Source organism: Herpailurus yagouaroundi, unplaced genomic scaffold (genome assembly GCF_014898765.1).
Source record: "Herpailurus yagouaroundi ecotype Mexico unplaced genomic scaffold, PumYag 100, whole genome shotgun sequence".
Taxonomy (NCBI): Eukaryota; Metazoa; Chordata; class Mammalia; order Carnivora; family Felidae; genus Herpailurus; species Herpailurus yagouaroundi.
The window spans coordinates 21,719,685-21,742,862 of record NW_024412391.1 but is presented as its reverse complement, the minus strand read 5'-3'; the positions used below and the strand labels follow the sequence as shown (position 1 = coordinate 21,742,862).

General features: G+C 35.8%; 1 protein-coding gene across 1 annotated transcript in view; it reads right to left on the bottom strand.

The window, feature by feature from the left end:
- Positions 1-23,178, bottom strand: part of WASL (WASP like actin nucleation promoting factor) — a 63,693-nt gene that overhangs the window by 3,021 nt on the left and 37,494 nt on the right. Inside the window, exons 5-10 of the mRNA XM_040472083.1 lie at positions 21,896-21,919; positions 15,144-15,312; positions 13,834-13,876; positions 12,668-12,821; positions 6,519-7,039; positions 2,065-2,173 (exon numbers count right to left, since the gene is read on the bottom strand). Coding sequence (XP_040328017.1) covers positions 2,065-2,173; positions 6,519-7,039; positions 12,668-12,821; positions 13,834-13,876; positions 15,144-15,312; positions 21,896-21,919 — 1,020 coding nt within the window. The remainder of the gene's footprint in view (positions 1-2,064; positions 2,174-6,518; positions 7,040-12,667; positions 12,822-13,833; positions 13,877-15,143; positions 15,313-21,895; positions 21,920-23,178) is intronic.

Below are 23,178 nucleotides of genomic sequence, written 5' to 3'. Positions count from 1 at the left end.
CAAAAAAACCCCACCTGACTGAACAGACTGTTCGGCTAGCAATTCCACTTATAACTCCAGTGATAGGCAGGAAACTCACTGACACTGAGCCACTAAGGAAACAGAGCAGGTAGTCCAAATACTCAGCATCCCTTTCTACCCTCCTATTCTCGCCTGAACTCAGTAACATTGCTTTTTCCAGATCACCAATGACCGACCATTGCTAAAACTAAAGCTTGACTTCCTGTTCTCATTTTCTTGACCGATCATACTTTTGACCCATATCCTGACTCCTTCCTCCTTCAAACACTTCATGTGGCTTCTAAGATACTGCACTCTCCAGCCTTCAGAGCCTACTATAATCTCTTCTTCTCTATTTACATGCACTTCTTTAAGGATCCCAGCCAGTTCTGTAACTTTAAATACCATGCCTGTCTCAATGACATGCAAATTTCTATTACCAGTCCAGACCTCCTCCCTCAACTTCAGGCTCATAATCAAATGCCTGCACAACATCTACATTTGAATTTTTAGTAGGTATCTCAAATTTAGTATTTACAAAAACCAAACTCCCGATCTTTCCTCTCAAACCTGCTCCTCCTAAGTCTCATCCCACTCCATTAATGAAAATTTCACCCCTTTCATACTCAAGTCAAAAATCTTGGGAGTCATCCCTCACTTTCTTTTTTCTAAACTTCACTTCCAATCCATCGGCAAACCCAATTATTTCCTCATTCACAATATACCTAGTATCCAATCTCTGCTCACTGGGGCTAACAATCTCATTCAAACCTCTACTATCTCTTGCTTTGGATCATTGCCATCCCTCTGCTAAGGACCTTCCAATGACTTCCCATCACATTCATGGCCTCCAAAGCCTTACTACTGGCCTCCTGTACCTCTTGTACTTCAATGCCTTACTATTCTTTCCCCCTCTTCCTTACTCAGCCATACTGACCTCATCATTATTCATCAACCTCAGGAACTTTGCACTTGCTGTTCTTTCTACCGGAATGAACACACTTTCCCCAATTTTCTACATGGTTTACTCCTTGAACTCCTTTTGGTCTTTTCTCCAATGTCACTTCAGTTAGGCTCATCCTATTTCAAAATGAACTTCCCTCCTACAGCTACAAGTCCCTAGATCTCCCTTTTCTGATTTATTTTTGCCCTTAGCACATATCACCGTTTAATATCTGTTTTTCTAATTTATTTTATTGTTGTCTCTCCCTGAAATGCATGCTCCATGGAGGTGGGGATTTTTATTGTTTTTTAATTATTATCCTACAATAAATACCTACAGAATGAACTAGCCTATTCTATCTCTGTAACAGTGTTGGAATAAATATGTCTATTTAAAGAAAATAAATATTAGTAATAGATCTTAGATATGACTCATGAATTCCCTCCATAAAACAAATAAAAAAATTGAGGTCCACAGTGAATAAATAATAATTCAATAAGAACAAAGATCAGATTCTAGTACAGCATACTGGGGAAGCTCTTTAGTAAACCTCAAGCACTACATCAGCTAGACCAATTGCTTTCTCTTTTGAAAGTAACATCCATTTATATGGTGGTGTACATATGCTTAATAATGGCCTCAAAATAGAACTAGTTTATTCAAATAAACCTTTTAGAAAATGACGAAAAAGAGGACACAAAACACTTCAGGATTCTTTAGCAAACCCCAGAAAACCTAATTTCTCAGCTCAAATTCTTACAAATCAGGGAAACCTGAATTTCTCATGTCACAAGAATGTCACAGGAATGGGATCCAGAATCTCAAGCTTTGTTTAGAGGTTTGACAGGCATTCTATTAGTATTCCCAGCATAGGAAATGAAACTGCTACTTTTCTGAAGTTGTTCTTCCAATTTATGCTTATGGCTATGGTGTACTAGAATCCATTAAACATCAGATAGACTAATCATGGTGGCAAAAACTTTTAAAAATTTGCCCTAATATCCACATCAGTGTTATTCAATAGCAGGGGGAAAGCGAGCAAAGTCTACCATAAAATAAAAAGAAAACAGAACTTCAAATATTAAAATTAAATATAAATGCACTCATATAAATAAACATACCTGAAGAATGAATGGCTTTGCTCCTTTTCTGCATCACTTCCATTAATGCACCCACAATTCCTGAAGTGGGTGCAGGTGTTGGTGGTGTAGACTCTTGGCCATCAGATACCTTGGAAAAGAAAGTGAGCAAAATTTAGAACTAAATCCTTAGCAAACACTTTTTGTCTCCAGAAAGTCTTACTTTTTTAGAATCACTTCCTTTTTAAAAAAAGAAAGGGGGGGGAGGGGTGGAGAGCAAATAAGCCCAGGACAGGATTAACTAATTTAAGAAGAAATAAATTGTGCCTTAAAATAATTATTCAAAATATACGTCCTCTCCTTAATGTATAAAGCCATCAACACATTTCCAAATTTAAAATAACAAACCTTTTCCTAAATAATACTTGCCTTTGCAGTTGGATTACTTCTGTTCATTCTAGAACATAAAGCCTTAGCTGATGAAACTTTAAAACTATTATCAAGGATCAGCATTTTATAAAAAATTAAGGTATATTCAGATTCTTAGAGTTGTTAGGTGAGAAGGACACTTAAGATATCTAAGAGCAACCGAAGAAACTTCTAATCTCCTAGAAAAACTCAGCTTCGCTAATAAACTTATAACTTTGTATACTATATTTATAGTTCATATGGTACAAACTTATAAATATGTGTAATATATGTATATATATTATTATAACTCAAAATGAACTTTCCTTCTCATAGCATATAACTTCTCTTCAAGGAGCTCGGCCAGGTAACTTTCAAAATGTACCTACCTCACAAGGCAACCACTATCCCTAACTAAAATACTTCTATCTAGTATCAACTACTTTTGGGGCGGGGGAAACAATATCAAGGGGTCTCATTAAAGTCTAGTACCTATACAAAATACTCCAATTCCAACTCTCATTAAAAAAGAGAAAATACAGGAAATCTGTAGAGATTCAGGAAAAAAATACATAATTTGGAAATTACTGCTCTAAGTGTACTTTGACTAAAATGAGAGGTCATTTATCCAAAATAACTCATTTTGTTAATTTTGTCTCTGGACTTCCATGACCCATGTAAAGGTAGGATATTAGTATACTTAAAAATGAAATTGTACAGCTCTTTTACTTGGATTCTTATCATTTCCCAAAGAAAAACTACTTTTTTAGGACAAACTTTTTATTTTGGCCTTTACAGCTCTTCTCCTAATACTACTTGTCTTTCTGGAGACTTAATAGGTCTTTTTCTTTTAAAAATATTCAAAGTAATTCCCCCATAAGATACTGATTCATTCATTAGTATTTAGGTTTGGGGAGGCTGGGTATTAACTACTCCTGGTATAGAAGTGCCACAAATGAAAAAGACAACAGAAACAGTTTCTGAGGTTTGAAGGTCAGCATGAGGCTCTGAAAGAAGTGTAGCAGCAGTAAGAAGAAACACTTAAGACACCCTTGAAGCAATGTGAGAATACACGGCACAGACCACAGGAGCACAACACTGACACAAACACGTTTTTGAAGGTACTTACTTGGATGGTGCTATCCAAGGTACTATGAACATGGAACTCAAAATCTATGTAAGTGAATAGTTACACCCTTCCTGCCAACTGTGATCTTATGTTAGTCATATTCATCTGTGAATAAGTGATTTACATAGACTGTTTAAAGAAACATAGCTGGAGAAATTTCAACCACAGAATGGTTTTCTTAAAAAACGAGGTAAAGCTATGGACTCAGATCACATACAACATGCCAATAATTCACTGATTTATTCCTCTAGGATAATACTCTAAAATTAATTTTAAAAAGTGATTATTTAGGGGAAGAATGACCTACATTTAGAATAAAACATACTTTTCTCTCTAAAAGAAATGTAGAGAATGAAGAGAGTTGGGATGGGACGGGGAAGAAATGATGATGGGGAAAATAGGGAACTTAACTCAGTAATTTTTTTAATTAAGAAAAGAGGACAGACAAGGAGTGGGATTAAAAAAAATGAGAACACAATTTAATTTATTAAAAATAACCCCTTATGGGGCGCCTGGGTGGCGCAGTTGGTTAAGCGTCCGACTTCAGCCAGGTCACGATCTCGCGGTCCGTGAGTTCGAGCCTTGCATCAGGCTCTGGGCTGATGGCTCGGAGCCTGGAGCCTGTTTCCGATTCTGTGTCTCCCTCTCTCTCTGCCCCTCCCCTGTTCATGCTCTGTCTCTCCCGGTCCCAAAAATAAATAAAAAACGTTGAAAAAAAATTAAAAAAAAAAAAACAAACCCTTATTAGTAACAGCAAATGAGAGAAAGCAATAAAAGTTGATTGTGCAAGAGAGAGGAAATAGACAAGAGAAACAAAAAGAGAAGTTATGAGTGGCAGATGCAGGAATGAGTGACCCTGAGTCTGAGGTAAAGTCCATTAAAGCCTGCTACTCACCTGGGCTGTGGTCTTTTTTTTTTACATAAATGTTTATTTATTTTTGAGAAAGAGAGAGAGAGAAAAGGTGCGTGAGAGAACGTGAGTGGGAAGTGGCAGAGAGAAAGGGAGACCGAGAATCCAAAGTGGGCGGCTCTGTGCTGACAGCAGAGAACTCCATGCAGGGCTTGAACTCCTGAACTGTGAGATCATGACCTGAGCCGAAGTTTGATGCTTAACTGACTGTGAGCTACCCAGGCACCCCTTTAATTTTGCCACTAATTCCTCCCACTAACAACTATTTGAAATTCTTCAACTGTTCCTGAGAACCCTTTAGTCTAAACTAAATGGGGAAAGGGAGCAGAGACAACTGCTCACAGGTTGATCACATGGCAAGCAAAGACCTAGATACATTTTAAAGATCAGAGTTTTTAAAATCTGTGCTATGCCAATGTTCAAGCGTTTCCATTCAGTCAGCTGTGTTCCCTATCCATCGTTCTCCTCCTAACCAAGCGTCGGAGATTTAGTTACCATAATTCCCTACATCACAAAATCATTTTCAATTAGAATCTCCTTTCACCTTCATTTACTGCACAGAAAAATCCACCACCCTCACCAACCCAAAGCCCTGGAGAGCAAATGTTCCTCTTGGAACTGAGAGACCATAAGTAAAAGCTCGGGAGTATGTGATGTAGGCAATTCAGATTCTAGAAAAGGGGTGAGCAAACTATTGCCCATGGGTCAAATCTAGCTCATCCTGTTTTTGTAGAACTTTTTTTTCTTTAATTTTTTTTATCGTTTATTGATTTTTGAGACAGAGAGAGACAGAGCATGAACGGGGGAGGGGCAGAGAGAGAGGGAGACACAGAATCGGAAACAGGCTCCAGGCTCTGAGCCATCAGCCCAGAGCCCAACGCGGGGCTGGAACTCACGGACCGCGAGATCGTGACCTGGCCGAAGTCGGACGCTTAACCGACTGAGCCACCCAGGCGCCCCTTTGTAGAACTTTTAAAGTGAAAAACGATTGTTTATAGAACACAATCACGCCCAATTTTGCATCATGTATGCTGCTGCATTTGTAATACAAGGGCAAAGCTGAGTAGTTGTGACAGAGACCATACGGCCTGCAAGTCTAAAATATTTACCATTTGGTCAGTCCTTTAAAAAAAACCAGTTTGCCAACCTCTGCTCTAGAAGACTATATGATCACCTCTTCCAATACACAGGATCCAAAATTCTCTACCAACATTATCCAAAATTCTATTAGAACTCTTTCAAGTTTCGGGGCGCCTGGGTGGCGCAGTCGGTTAAGCGTCCGACTTCAGCCAGGTCACGATCTCGCGGTCCGTGAGTTCGAGCCCCGCGTCAGGCTCTGGGCTGATGGCTCGGAGCCTGGAGCCTGTTTCCGATTCTGTGTCTCCGTCTCTCTCTGCCCCTCCCCCGTTCATGCTCTGTCTCTCTCTGTCCCAAAAAATAAATAAAAAACGTTGAAAAAAAAAATTTAGAAAGAACTCTTTCAAGTTTCTGCAGAGTCGGATTGTCTACGAATCTAAATTTCAGAACACAGAAACTTTACAATATCGTTTAGTTTTCATAGTTAATGGTATGAACTTACCAAGATGATTATAATTGGTTACAAGCAGGGCTTTTACTTCTCCACAGTTTAAAGATTTATCTTTAAGTTCAAATAAATTTTATTCAGAAGTGAAGTCTAGAACACAGCAAACATACTATATATAATACCCCACTTACATGAAGTTCTAAGAACAGGCAACACTAATCTACAGTGATTAAAAATCAGATTAGTGATTTTTTTTTTTTTTTTTTTTTGAGAGGGAGACAAATGGAAAGAGGCGTGAGGGAACTTTTTCTGGGGTGACATCCTAATTATAGAAGTATGGGCTACACAGGTATAGGGTATAAATGTGTGTGGTTCTAGTTTGTAAAAACATCAGAAATTCAATGGGTTAAACACCTGAATACCAAGGGAAGAGCAAAAAATAAAGATTTTCCAAGTTGTCTCATAAATTACTTTAAAATTCCGTTAGGACAGAGCGTCTAAACTGAAACGAACAGATTACTTACAGATTTCAGCTGAATACCCTGTCGTATCTGGTCTAAAAGTGCATCCCTTCCGGAGCAGGACACAGGTCGACTGTTCTGTTCCACCTTTTTTAGCTGAGCACCCTCTCTAATTTGATCCAAAAGAGCTGCTTTGCTTCCTGCAGGAGGTGGAACCTGATGGTCACCGTCAGAAGGGAGGCCAGGCGGAGGTGGCGGCCCCGGGGGAGGCGGGGGCGGAGGTGGCGGGGGCGGTGCCGCTGAGCCGGCCAACGACAGAGGTGGAGGTGGCGGTGGAGGCCCCGACGGTGCTGAGGAGGGAAGGGCTGGAGGCGGAGGAGGGTACATCCTATTTGGTGGCGGTGGAGGGGCTCCCACACCTGGCCTGGACGGAGGCGGTGGCGGAGGCGCGGCGGTGGGAGCTCTAGAAGGTGGTGGAGGAGGAGCGCCTCTCCCCCTGGCGGGAGGGGGCGGGGGGCCTGAGCTGTGCGGGGGTGGGGGGGGAGGAGGCGGCCCTCCCCTAGACGGCGGTGGCGGCGGTGGCGCTGAAATAAAAACAGAAAAAAGAAACCGTGCTTTTCTCCGCCCCAAACATCACACTGAAGAAAAACTTACTTCAACACGTGTGAAAAGACATACGAGGGGGAAAAAAGGCCTCGTCTTTGTATTTTATTTTACAAGGACATGTGAGCACGGATGATATAATCCTATTTGGGAATACTCCTCTTTTCCTGTTTTTCTTGAAAAATATTAGCTGAAACTGTAGAATCTAGTTTTGAGGAATCAGCACCACTTCTGAAGGTACAGGAATAAACACTTCCTTATATAATAAAAACATCACAAAATCAAATACTGTGGTCAATTAGCATTATTTAGCATTTCAATAAAAATTAATGGATACCTTCCCTCTTTAAAAAATTGAGTTTATTTAATTTATAAAATTACTTTACATTCGGAATAAAATAGCTGGTGTTGCATAACCTATCAGAATTTATTCAAGTTAATCTGAGTTAAACCCAAATTGAATACTTTTTCTTTTAAAATTTAAAACTTTGTCACCTTACATTTATATTATATGGTCTGTATTTTCTAAAAATATAGTATATGTTATAATGAAATATACTATAATATGTAATAATATATATAATATTCTATATTTCCAGAAGATGGTCATTAACTCTAGTGATGGCAGTAAAGGGAGGCTGGTTGCTCAAGTGAAATGTTCAACTACTTATTCAGGAGATGCAACCAACTATTAATAAATTAACTGAGAATTTCTACATTGAAACACTGGACTAAGTTATTGATAAAATATTAATATTATTCTAGTATTAATGATTTTCCCATTCTTATTCTACTTAAATAAAAATAAGGAAATAAATTCAAAGTACACATTTATTATTTTTGGAAGTATGATTTTACTAACAGTATGTACAAATTTACATAATAATGAACTTTATTATTTCTCCATTCCAAGACTGAAGAGGCAAATTAACTATTTTTAGGAGTAGAGAAATCCTAGAATTCATAAAAACTCTTTGTGTTTACTGATAATAAACTATATCACTGATGGACAGTTCTATAATCTTACAAAATACAAATACCGATCTTAATTACAAATAACAACAAGCATCTTTAGATGTTCAATAATATGATGATACGGGGCAGGGGGTGGGGGAGCTGGGGGCCTCACTTCAAAGGAGATAAAATGGTATCTTTCAAATTAATTTGAGACGAACATGGGAAACATGCTATAAAAATATGCTATCAAATATAATCATAAATATTAGATAAAATATGCAGAAAGACCAATACTCACATTGTAAATGAGTAATACAATACTGTCTCCTTGTATACAAACTTTTACAAGTGAAATAATACATAGCTGCAAACAGGAGAGTTACCCTATTCAGGTGTCGGCCACCACAGAGGGAAGTTCCTATGATTTACATCAAGGCACCCTGGAGGTCTGAGTGTTGCAGGTTCATCCAATTTTCTCACTGGATCCAAAGTGAGGACACTTACACTAACCTTGCTAAAAGCAAAGTCTTTTTCTAACATATTTTGTAATAAAAGAACAAAACCAGGAGGATATGATATATATGTAATCTGTGTACTCTCTGCATAAGACAGTACCTCAAATCCTTCAAGCAATTTTAATCAGGCTAAGGTTTATATTTCAAATAGCTATGATTTACTTGTTTGCTAATCAAGAGGAAAATACCCACCCTATTCTACTTTAAAAAGTATTAGTAAATCATTTCTCATAGTCTCTTTGAGGACTCTGGATCCACAATCTTTTATATGTAAAATGATGTATTTCTTCAATAGAGAGAATAAAAGTTCTTTCAAACTTGCAGTAAGTACATTTATTGGAATAATATGGAGTCCAGCTATTACTCATTTAAACAGACACTAAATCACTGCCTAGGAAAAGGAAGCGTGAATTGATTGGGAGTAAATTATTATCTGGGTATAGCACAAGTTCAGCATCTCTACTGTCTTGAAAAGTGATGGAAAATGTCTCTATATTTTTGTGAGGAAAACATCTATTACCAACTTTGTTTTTTTATAGTCTGTATTATTTTTACATAAAAAGGTAAGTATGCAAAAGACATGCCATATCCTGATGTAAGAATATGAAAGAATTAAGAGGGAAGTACGGATGGCACAATAGGAGTTAGGTTTAGATGCACAAAAATGTCTAAGCAGACATCACGCACCATCAAGAGAAAATCGGATGGCTTACAGATTTGCAAAACTCTGAAAAGTCACCACAAACACCAGAATCAGAATGATAACAGTACTTAGATTTCTAAAAAATAAATAAAGTGAAACATATGAAACAAGTTACAACAAATAAAACTGTTCTTACTATCAGAGTTTAGTTAAAAAGGAAGAAAGACATGGAAAAAAATCTTGTCTTGATTGTATACTACAAAGAAAAGCTCCTATACTTAAAAATAATTATTATTGCAGATCAATATTAAGAATAATAGGTTAACTAATTTTCTAGATATGTGATATTTATAGGATTGGGAAGCAGAAATTATAAAATATAAATATAACTAAGGTTTAAAAGAAATATAGTATTATATAAAATTCAGGAAACATTCAAGAACTTCTCTCATGCACCCTCACCAAAGGAAAGCAAATAGAAAACTGCTATCTATTCAACACAAATTTAAATAACTCTGACTAGGCACATATAGAACTGTGTGTTTATGTTTAGCACCCCCTCCTTGACTCAAATTAATGTAAAAATCTAAGTACATTTCATATAGTTTACTGAAATGATGCTAAGTGTGAAAGGCAACCACTAGGAATGAGTATAATAAGCGACAATAAAAACAACAATGGTGCTGTGGTTAAGAGGTGTTTTTTAAAAATCCACAGAATTTCATTAGAATTGTCTAAACTATAGATGAAATATGAGCTCTGACTCATACAGAAATATATTTTTTTTTATTTTACCATCTATGTGCCCAAAACATTAGTTTGAGTGAAGGGCAAAAAAACCTCATTGTATGTTTAGATTTGGAAGCAGGATAAATGAACTCTAGCTTCTCTGAAAATAAACATATCGAAGCATGCATAATTTAGAGCACTGGGTCAAATAACATCCCACATATATACATACCACTGCATTGTGGTGGACCTACACAGCAGATTATTATGAGTTAATGGCCTTCAAAGAATTGCACAGATACACACAAAATACATTGGAAATCACAAGTCTACTACTTTTTATAAACCTGATTACATAATTTTATAAAATAAGTTTCAAGAGATTTGATTCAGTAGGTTTTACAAAATATATTTTTAAGACAACTTCATAGATTTCTCCTCTAATTTTTTATACTTCTGAACACATTATATGTTCTGCCTGAAAACATTTCCCTAACAAATCATTAATTTTTATTTTTTTATTATTTTTTTATTTTTTTATTTTTTTATTCTTTCTTTGAAAAATTTATCTTCCATAAAATCATTCTTTGGTGTCTAAAAGGTTCCCCACTGGGAGTTAGGTTCTTAAGTATGACAAGAATTTAACTTTGTTCCCAAAGCATGTTTTGTTTTTGTTTTGTTTTTTGTTTATTTTTATTTTTGAGAGAAAGAGAGAGAGAGCGAGCAAGCTCGTGCGAGCATGAGCAGGGGAGGGGCAGAGAGCGAGGGAGACACAGAATCTGAAGCAGGCTCCAGGCTCCAAGCTGTCAGCTGTCAGCACAGAGCACGACATGGGGCTCAAACACACAAACTGGAAGATCATGACCTGAGCCGAAGTTGGATGCTTCTTGACTCAGCCACCCAGGCGGCCCACCCAAAGCATGTTTTTTAATGTCTGTGTATTTCTTTGGTTTTAAGTAATTCAATTAAGGAAAGATCTTGCCTAATTTGATGCTTTAAAAGCAGCTAGAATAATAAGCAGTCATAATAAAGTTTAAAAACCAAATCAGGAGTTGGGGGGTGGGGAAAATGGGAAATGGGCATTGAGGAAGGCACTTGGGATGAGCACTGGGTGTTGTATGTAAGTGATGAATCATGGGCATCTACTCCCGAAGCAAAGACTACACTGTATACACTGTATGTTAGCTAACTTGAAAATAAATTATTTAAAATAAACAAAGATTGATATTTGTAACTTAAAAAAAAAAAAAATCCAATCAAGTTAATCTAGACAACCCTCAGTCACAGGTATTCAGGTGTGAGGGGACATATATGGGTAGCCCAGTAAAAGTCAAGAGTCATTTATAAATTTATAAATTCAGAGAGCTCAGAGAGATGCCAAGCAAAATTTGGTAATGTGAGGGTATGTGATAACCATGGAAAAAGAGAGTTGGGAAACACACTACCAGTAAACGTGACTTATTCTGGGAGCATTTAAAAACAATAACGGTGCTATGCCCAAGATGTTTTTATTAAAAATCCATAGAGCCTGGAAATGTAATTTTTTCAAAAACTAAAACAAATTAGCATCATACTAATTTCAATGAAACTAACATTGTGTTTCTGCAATAGCAATTTCTGACTATATACTTGTTTAAATATCTATTTCCACACTAGACTACGAGATTTCGGAGGGCAGAAACCTTTTATTTAATAAACATCTAAATATCCTGAGTGGAAATGAGTGCTGGCATAATGTTTACTGAATATATGAATGAATGAAAGATTGAATGAACATCAGTACTGAAAAAGATACAAGTAAGTCAAATACCTAATTTAAAACGACAGTGAAATTCCTCAGAATACTTTGATAAAATGGAACTTTTGCTCCGTACACAAAAGCTAGATAGAAGAAAAGCAATCTCAAATGAATAAGGTGGCAAAGAGATGATTGTCATATTGGAAAATTCAGTTATTGAATTTACACTTTATTGTTCAATTAACATACAACTAAAACAGAAGGTGCTTTAAATATCAGATCTTAAAAGGATGCAAATTAGTATACTCAAAGTACTAAATGATAAATTTTATTCTTTACCAAGAAAAAAATGTTTGTATTTCAAAATAAATAATTTTCATTATTTATATCCTTGAAAATGCTTATATATTACTGATTAAACAATGATTATTTTTAAATTACTACTTCTGAGTTGTAATAAAAACAACTTTAATGGTGGTTTCTAAGATTTGTTAAATAAGATATTACGCAACTATAAATTTTTATTCTAAGATAGAATAGCCAGAAGATTTTGTACGGATATTCATGAATATAAGACTTTTTAGTAAGAAAAACCTTACCAAATGTTTGATTTTTTTTTCTATTTTTTTTTTCATGTTTATTTACTTTTGAGAGAGATAGAGACAAAGCACAAGTGGCGGAGGGGCAGAGATAGAAGGAGAAACAGAATCCGAAGCAGGCTCCAGGCTCTGAGCTGTCAGCACAGAGCCCGATGCGATGCGAAGCTCGAACTCACAAACTGTGAGATCATGACCTGAGCCGAAGTCGGATGCTTAACCGACTGAGCCACCCAGGTGCCCCACCAAATGTTTTAGTTACATCAAAATAATGTAAAACAATACCCGGTCGAGTTAGTTATCTATAAATTCAAATATTCTGCTTACGGAAGGTTCACAGGAATGTGTATAGCTGTCTTCCATGAAACTGACCTCAAAATAGTCAAAAGAAAAAAAAAGGATTACAATGCTTAAATGAAAAAATAAATTACCTTGCCTTCGTAGTTCATTTTTAACAGCTTCCACACCTCCTGTTTTTTCAATGAAGTCATATATAACTTTCGATGTTTCTCGGTCTTTAAGTTGTGCCTCTGAGATTCCACACATATCAAAAAGATTCTTCAATTCTGGATCCAAATTATTCAGCTAAAACAAATAAAGTAACTAACTGTAAAATCGATCCCAATTTTTAAAAATAAGCATGATCAAATTTGATCCTCATCTTTGCCCTTTATGAAATTATTTTAAGTTGAAATATGGTTATTTATATTCCAACTAAACTTTCTTATTTAAATAAAACAGAAAAGGTAAGAACAAAGAATACATTTTTATTTTGTTTTGTTCCCTTCCTTCAAAAAGGGCATCTCATTTAGAGTTTTACTAACCCATTTATGATTCAAACATTTCCAATGTTCACCTATTCCTAAATAAAATTTAGATACATCACAAATAAACAAAAGAAGTAAATCAATTTGAAAATCTGAGGACAAGGACCTCCTTATAACCTCAGCACCCTGTACAGTGCCCAACACAAAGAAGCATTCAATAAATGTTGTAGAGTTAACACTGTAGTTATAACAAAAATAAACAGAAGGATTTTTGACCCCAATCAGAAGTATTTCTCTTCAAAATAATTTTTCCAAATCCTGATCATCTGGTCAACTGTGAAATACGTATTAATACGTAAGCAACCAAAAATACAGGTAAAATGTTAAAAACACATATTTTTGCCAGCAGTTTAACCTACCTTGCTCAGTGCTGTAAATTAAATAATGACGAAATTGCCAAGAAGAATAGAATGAAAAGACCTAGACAATTTAACAACTGGATAATTCAGAAATTGATTATTCTCCAGTAATTTGGCATACATTCCCCAAAAACGATCAGCTAGCAGAAATAGTTTCTTTCTCTTGCTGTCAACACACAAGAATTTCACATTACAGTATGTAAATCCAAGGAGTATAAAACCTTTGTCTTTAGAGACATAGCCGTAAATGACTGAAGAATACGAAGGTTTCAAACCTCAGTAGTATATGTGCATAAACACATTCAAATAAACGCCAGAATTCACAAAAATGAATAATAAAAATCAACACACAGGCCATTGCATTCCCACTTATTTAGAGCAATAATGTTTATGACTTGCAAAGATACTTACATCAAAGCCAGTATTTGGATCCCAACCAACATGTCCAATGTGCCTGAAGAAGTAGACAAAAATAAAATAAAAAATAGAAAATGCATAAAGAGCATTTAAAACATAACATACATCAAATCCAAACCACCCAATAAATTTTGGCCCTGAACTAATAGTTCTCACAGACATAACCATATTCAGGGGAAAACTGTATGATTCCAGCCCTGGCTATGCTACTGAGTCTTAACACCTTTGCACAATCTTTCTGAGCATCCATTTCCTCAACTGTCAAACTGTCATTAAGAATACAGGCATTTTATGGGGCGCCTGGGTGGGTCAGTCAGTTGAGCATCCAACTCTTCATTTTGGCTCAGGTCATGATCCCAGGGTTGTGGGACCAAGCCCCGCATCATTGGGCTCTGTAATGAGCGTGGAGCCTGCTTAGCATTCGCTCTCTCTTTTCCTCTGCCTCTCTCCCTAGCTGGAGCTCTCTCAAAAAAAGAAAAACAAACAAAAACAAAAACAAAACAACAAAAAAACCCCAAGAATTATATATATGAGAATATAAGAGTTTTGTCACGACCTAATGAAATGATGTATATGAAAATGCTTAAAATACATCAAAGAAATAGGGAAGGTTTGATGCCTACTATAGACTACATGTCTGTGTCCCCTAAAAATTCCTTTGTTGAAACCTAATTCCTAATGTGATGATATGTGGACCTGAGGATTTTAGGAGGTGATTATATTTTGAGGGTAGATCCCTCAAGAATGGGATTAGCACCCTTAGATAAAAGGCCCAAGAAGGCTTCCTTGCCCTCTTCCAAAATGTGAGGAAGACAGCTACAAGGCCACGCACGGTCTATGAACCAGGAAGAAGAATCTCACCAGACACTACATTTCGCCTGCCTCTTCCCAGTCTCCAGAGCTGTGAGAAATAAATTTCTGTTACTTATCAGCTACTCAGTCTATAGTATTCTTTTACAGCAGCCCAAATGGACTGAGACAGTGCCTTCCGGCAATTTCAAATACCATTTATAGAGAAAAAGTGAGAAATCACTATGTCCAACAATTATTTAAAGAAACAACTTCATCTAATTTTTCTTTACTGATGGGTAGAAAAGTAAATAAACGGTTAAGATACAGAGAAAGTCTACTGAGCCTTAAAAAACAAACAAACACCTCCCAACAAAATCTATAGCTAAAAAGGTACACAAATGATAAATGTAAGGGTCCCCCACCAATAAGAAAACTAAATTTTCTAACAAGTTAAAAATCAAGAGCAGTAATGAGTAAATCAAAAGATAAGAAAAACAAAAGAACTCTCTTACTGGAAATTGCTTGGTGTTCCAATATCTGCCTTGGTTAATCTCTTCTTTTTTGTTTTTCCTTTTTTCTTTTCTTTGGTATGGGAGATGTTGTTGACTTGTGGACCATAAAATCTATTGGTTGTGATTTCTGGATTTTTTATGTCAACTGTTGCCATGGGTAGATTAGGACCTGCAAAACAATATGAAAGGAATAAAACTTGAGATAACAATTATTACATTCCGATTATTTATAATTTGAATATCTTTCTCTGAAGTAGGACCACTTCATTAATATAAATTATTTAAAATTTAAACTTGCATGTTAGTCTTTTATAAATAAAAGATAAAGTACTTCCTAAATTTCAAAAGCCTATAATAAATTCTTTAAACACATTAGCATAGATGTTATTTGAAAGCAAACTTGTATTTTTATAATATTAAATCCCTTGGGAAACACATATTTTCAATAAGAATTTATATTTAATTGATCTAATCCCTTGAATTTGGACTACAATAGCCTGATACACATCACATCACTCCTTGGTAAAATGGTATATATCACATAACAAGGCTAATAAAAGTAAAAAAAAAAAAAAAAAAAAAAAGTACATACTTCATTTTAAATCTGACAAAGAAATCCAGTCATACTTCTTTGTTTCAACTTTATTAGCCCATGAGGGAACAAAGTAGTTTTACAATTATTAGTATTTTTTCCAAAACTACCATATTTAAATCCGGTAATATTTTCCCTATCATACATACACTTTGATTAACAGAAGTACAGGGCTCAAAAACAAAATGGGAACATTCGCAAAACACTCATCTTCCACAAGAATCAATAAAAATATCTCGGGCATCTTCAGATACTATTAATAGCATCTTTAGGAGTGACACTAAATATAGCATACAAAACCTGTCTGAAAATTCACAAAAATATTGTGGCCTTAAAAGCACGATAGTCTAAATGAAATGTATTCAATTTTAAAATTCCTTATAAATTTAACTAAAGAGCTTCACATGTTCCTTAGAGAGTCCATTTTAATATATGATACTCTGACGAAACCACTTATCAGACTTAATTCCTTTGAGATGAGTAATGACAACTTTCAAAATGTTGTCTACAATGTAACCACTACTGTGCAGAGAAAGAGTTGACACAGTAGGCCTGAGCCTGCCACTCTTAGAGTGACCTACTTGCAAGGTTGACACTCAGCTGGCATCTGGAAACTGGGATTCCAAGAGGGTTCTTACCATTTCCTGATAGGATGGGCTCCTTGTGCCTCAACTATTTGTGCTGACAATGTGCTTAATGCTAAACACCTGCTTTCCTCCTGGGAGTCCAGAATCTCGGTATGTGCTAGACAGAGGATGACTACGTGAGTAGCGCCAGATAAACCCCAGGCACTGATCCCTAATCAGTTTCTCCTTTAGTCAACATTTCACATGTGCTGTAACAATTTTTACTGGAGGAATGATGTGCATCCCCTGTGACTCCAGTAGGAGAAGACGATCACAAAGTTGGGTGTGCTTTCCCTCAGACCTAACCCCATGTGTCTTTCTCTTTGCTGATTTTGTTTTATATCCTTTCACTGTGTGCTTGGTCCCGCTGAGTCCTTCTAGTAAATCAACTAGGCTTTGATCTTGAGGATCCCCAACACCATCATAGAAGAGCAACTGGAAATCCCAAGAAATTACAGGCTAATGTATATTAGGTAACAACTAATTGCCAATTTGACTCTAATTCTTCACTTGCAGTAAACAGCTCAAATGTATCCTATTCATTAAAGTTACCTGAAAGAACAATGTTCATCTAAGTGGGTAAATTATATATAACCCATTTTCTCTCTCTCAACTCTACTATTAAAGATAAAATACAGTTAAAATAAATTTATGAAAGCCATCTGCCACCTTATCAGACAAGGAGACAATCTGGAAAGATGCGTATTTTTAACGTCACCAAAATTCAGCTATTTTTCCCTCCATATTCAAGGTCTACTTACATTTAGGTGTCTAAAAGTTCTACTTATATTTTCATATAAAATTCCATGGGAAGTTGCCCATAGTGGCAAGAAATAAATAACTTCTTATTTGAAAAAAATAAAAGCTAGTGAGTAAAATGGATAAAACCATGAAAATAAGCTGATTCAGTGTCAAGGAATAATCTAAAATAGCTGGATCAAAAATTAAAAGTTAGTTAAGCAATTAGGCTTATTAATAGTAGCTAAAGACTTAGGTTTTCAAATTTGTTCAGATAGCAGATTTCACAAAGTTTCACAAGTAGTTTCACAAAGGGACTAATCGAGAATGACCAGAATTTAAGTATTAGAGGTTAAATTGGTGTCATACACAAAGGCTTATCTAATGATCTGTTTTTACTTCTCATCCTTCTCTTTCTGCCTTCCCTCTTATAATTTGTCTTTACAAGTCAGTATCAGCAATACCATCCATGAGAAGCTGTGGCAAAGCACTATTTATTCTATCTTTATACTTAATACAATTCAAGACGTGACTTAAGACAGATTTAGGAGTATCAGAGTGAGGCACTCTCTTTAAAAATACCACCCCTCCCTGGGGCACCTGGGTAGCTCAGTCAGTTGAGCATCTGACTTCGGCTCAGGTCAGGATCTCATAGTTCATGGGTTCGAGCCCCGCGTCGGGCTCTGTGCTGACAGCTTGCTCAGAGCCTGGAGCCTGCTTCGGATTCTGCATCTCCTTCTCTCTGCCCCTCCCCTGCTCACACTCTGTCTCTCAAAAATAAAATAAATGTTTAAAAAAATTTTTTTTAGAATACCACCCCTCCTGAAATAGGTGTTCAAATAGTAACTATAAAGGAACAGCCAGATTCACCATTAAAAAACAACAACAAAACTATTATTAGTTTTTGGAAAAAAACAAAAATAACAATATTTTTATGCTGCTTTGGGTTATATAAAAGTTATTATTATTTTGTGGATATTCTAAACAGTAAGTAGAGTTGGCTAAAGGGAAGTTTAATAGCTTAAATTAGCTAATAAATTCTTCTCTGGGAATTTTTTAAAAGTTAAGATTCTTGTAAGCCTGATGCGTAAGTCGCTAGAGAAAATAATTCAGCCATCTCTGAAGAAAGTTCAAGGATAAAGAAGACAGGAAAAAAATATAAGTGGTATGTAGAATGAAAAAGTTTAACTCCTACTGTAGTCAGGCTGTGTTTCCCCTCCTCTCTCTACCCCAAAATGAGATGTGGATATACTGTTATATGTCTGCCAAGCAGTTTATAAAGCCTTTGAATTAGCTATTTAGAATCATTACACGTGAATTTGATTAGTACCAGTTAAAATATTATTTAGTTAAGTCTACACAGGAAAATCTAAATTATAGCAATGTATAGAAAATTAGTATTAGCTAGGAAATTAGACTGTTTTCCTAAACTTTTCCTTTTATAGATGGAAAATTAAGGTGAAGAGTCAGGTGACCTATCAAAAGTCACACAACTGTGACAAAGGCAAAGGTGAACTCTGCAATCTTGGTTCCTGGTCCACTACCCTTTCTATTAACTACTATTGTACTTCCTACACTAATGTCAAACCATAAGGTGATTGATAATGCTAACTTTACAAATGTCACCGTATATAATTTCCTTACCAATTTATTAGCTCTCTTAGTTTATAAACAGTTTATTATTTAATAAATATTCACTAGTAACTTTCAAAATTTAGAAAAAAGCTTCCTACGTATTCAAGGGAATGGGTACTTGGTTCTTTCTGTTGATAATAGTCATTTAGAGTTAGAAGGTGTTCAGAAATAAGTTTAAAATAGCATTCTAAAGCCCAATTAAATATTTGTTTCAAAAGTGACAGACTAAAAAAAGTAAAAACCTGTACAAGGCACAGAGTCATTTTTTAATAAAGTAAGGTTTATGGGAGATTTGGTAAGAGATTACAGAGATACTCTTAAATCACTTCTAGTAAAAAGTAATTTAATTCTTCCACTTACGAAATTATACTCATCCTAAGAACATATACTAAGTAAATATATAATGGAGGAGGCTGTTTCCGTTCTTTTTTTCAAAAAACAGTCAAATGATAAATTACCTTCTTCTGATTAAAGACAACTGTCACAGAAAAGGCTTTTTAATATTCTCACTGAACAGCATTTCTAGTTAATTTTAAAACTAAAAGAACAAACTAAAGTCCTCCCCTTAATTTCATAAAAAGCAGAGAACTCTCACCAAGGTAAAATAGTTGAGAAACAGGTGGCCCAGAGGCCTCTGATGTCAAGCAGTCATGAAGCTGAGAACAAATCATTGGAAAGCGTCTAAGCTAAAAGGTGAGACTGACCAATAAAGAAAAAAGAAAGATGTACGGATTAGGAGTTAGTGAAGAAGACACTGAATTGCATTTCAGGAATATACGTTACTTGTACATAAAGTGTCTTTTTAATAGTTACAATTCGAGAAAAGCCTGCTAAACTGATAATCTAAACGAGGGTGGAAGTCAAAGCACCAGCATGGACATCGCAAGGTGGTTATGTGTCCACTGCATCTGCTGGTCGGGCACCAAATGCAGAAAAGCAATATGCTGCCTCCAAAACAGCGGTCTCCACATGGAGAGCAAGTCTCCACAGCGGTCTCCACAGTGGGGAGAGCAAGACAAGGACTGCACATCAGGAAAAAACATGAAAACTTCTATTAATTATTATTTCATCCTTTATTATGTAATATATTAATACCATATTATATGTACATTTTATAAAGAAATATACAAATATTGGTTAGTGCAATTTTGCCTTTTAATGGTACTATTTTTATAACTGTCATTTAATGAAAACAAGTTTGGGATCACTGCACCTAAGGGTAAAAACTACAGGTCTAAAGATTTCAAAGCAAGAGCAACTGCAGAGAAAGAAACTGTATTTAATTATGAGTATCCTAACTAGAAGTAAGAAAATGGTGAGATACCACTGTCACATAAGGAACATCCAAATTCTTTGTATTCATGGATTAGGTGCCTTTTCGGAAGTATATTTTAAATGTACTGAAAAGATTAAAATTTTTAAAACCCCGTAAGGTATTTACACCCTTAACTTATATTACTTGTACAACGTCTACACTTTAAAATCTCAGGTTACTTTCCCCAAAGATGCCACTGTTAGGAAGCCTTCCCCCTGTATTCATACAAGCAGAATGCAGAATGCAGAATCACAGAATGCAGAATAATAAGTGCAAAAAGATTAAAATACTGAGGACACCAACAAGGGAGAGAATTCCAACACTGACGTAAAAGTTCACGGATGAAGGACTTCGGACTCGGCGGCTTCTGCCTCCCTTTGCCTCTGCCACATATTAGCCCCAGGACCTGGGGTACTGATTTACTCGGGCTAAGTCTCAGTTTCTCTTTCAAAATCTTCTGGACATGGCACAGTGGTTCAGGGGGTGGGCTGTGGAGTTAGACTGACTGCTTGAGACTGAATCCTGCCCTAGCACTTAACTAGTTCTGTGCCCTTGAGAAAGTTACTCACCTGTGCCCCTGCTGCTCTCCTATAAAATGGAAATAACAGCAGCTACTTCGTAAGATTGCTGACAGTGCCTGGCTGGGAGTAAGTAGTCAGTAAATAGGAGCTGCTATGATTATTGTTGTTATTGTCTTCATCGTGATAACTAATATTTACTAAGTACTATGCTAAGTACTTTGATTACTTCATTTAATCTCCACAGAAGTCCTATAAATTAAGATTTCCATTTAAAAGACAAAGTATATAATATTTGGCACAAGATAAGCCCTAAGGCTACCTAAGGCAGCCATTTTTTTTTATTACAATAAGGTAAATGATCCAAACGGTCATACAGCAGTATTTCATTCATGTTTTTATATCAGGAAAACAAATTTAAGGATAAATTCAGAAAGCAATATATGTGTTTAAAAGAAACAAACCCTAACAATCACCAGTAGTTGTCATATATTAAGAACTCTGTATTATTTGTTTCCCTGAATAATCTATCTAAACTCTGATGAGAGGATGTGAGATGCTTTTAAAAGGAAAAAGCAGCATTCTCCATTATATTGAAGGTTCCTAGAGCAATGGTTCTTTACCTTCACAGGATCGGGGACCCCATTTAAAGGTGACGAAAGCCCTGCATCCTCTCTCCCCAGAGAAAATATATACACTTAAAAATTTAACACACTATTTCAGAGACGCTTTATGGAGTCAAGGATGAGAATCTCTACCCTAAAGATCTGGGACTTTGTCCTTTTTATTTTAGTATTCTGCTTTTACTTTCTGGTATACATGTTTTGTTTGTTTTTTAAATGAAATCCACAACACTTCAAGTGTTCCCTATCAAACTAAGGAGGGTTAGATACAACTACTATTAGCTCTAAACATACCATTAAAGTCAGTGTTCATTCTCCCAGGGGCTAATTTTGCATTACAAGCGTGAAATTGTATTTTGAAATTAAAAGAAAAGACACATCTTAAAGTACGCAGACTGAATTTATCTTCCTTCTCTTCAAAGAAGATACTAAGTCAAGATTATAGTTTCTCAACTTAATCAGTTGTGAATACAGAATGAAGATATAATATTGACTGTCACCCTATGGAGACTTCCTTCATGCTACAAAAAAGTCACAGAATAGTACATTTCTAAGACTCATCTTTGTTGTTTTAAAATAACACAATAAACTACAGTAGTTGATCACAGATACTAAACATTAAGTATTAATGTATGATATGTTTCTAAAAAGATTAAACTTTAACCTAAAATCTTCTTGATCAATAATTTGTATCAAAGAGCTTACCATTTGGGGGATCTCGTCTTTTCTCTGTTAGAAAATAAATTAAAATAACATTATTAGGCATATGTAATATAAAAATCAACATAAAATATTAATTCACCTAAACTCTGTCTTAATTCCTAAGTCAACGTACAGGTAGCTAAGAAAGATTTCTCTGAGGAACTGACATCTGAATAAACTAAGAGAGGGAACAACATATTTAAAGGCCCTAAGGAAAGAATAGCATGAAGGAACATCATGAAGCCTGGACTGGAATGAACCAAGAGAAGAGTAAAAGGAGAGAAGTCAAAAGGAGACGGAGGGACTGGATCATGTAGGGTCCCACAGGCCAAGGTAAGGAATGTAGATTGTATTTTAGATATGAGAGAAAGCTCTTATAGGGTTTCCAATAGGGCAAGTGACATAACCTAATCTATGTTTTTAAGTTAACTTTGGCTACTACGTGGAAAAGAGATCATAAGGGGCACTGGGTGGTAGTAGAAAGGCCAGTGAGGGAGTCAGGGTAGTCTAGATGACAGAAGGTAGTGGCTTAGATTAGGGAGGCAGCAGCAGAGGTGGTGAGAAACAGATCCAGATTCTGTGTTTGAAGGAAGAGACAATGGACTCATGGATAGGATTTACAAGGGACCATGGTAAGCCAGAGTGGAACATTTTACCAAGTTGAGGAAGACTAGGAGAGGAGTCAGAATAGGTCTAATTGGGGTCAGGGAACATGGATCAAATGCTCTACTCAGATATGTTATGTTTGAAAGCTATTCTGATGTCCAACTGAAGTAAATTAGTCTGAAGGTTGGGGGGAGGGGTCAGTAATACAGATAAAACTTTAGAAGGTTTCAGCATACGGACAGTTTTCAAGCTGCAGGACTGAGTGAAAGCATAAGGGTAATGAAAATACACAGCGATAACTGAGCACCGGGACAAACCAAAATAATAACAAAGAGCTACAGCAGATTAGGAAGGAGTAAAACCAGGAGAACTACCAATCCTTTGTATTCATACTCTTACATACGAGGTCTGATATCATTTTAGATTTAAGAAATTCAAAAGTGGTTGAAGAATTTTAAACAAATAGAATTTCCAGGGATTTTCTAATATAGAGTTGTCCAAAATTATAAGCGAAATACCCATAAATGATGATATAATAAAAATAATTAGCTTATAAATAGCCATAAACTAAAATTAATAGGATTTAACTGGAGGACAAGTGAGAAAATCCTGGCAATGGGAAACATAAATGTATTACTCCATCTGGTGGTCTGATGAAGTAACTTTTTGAAACATTTGAC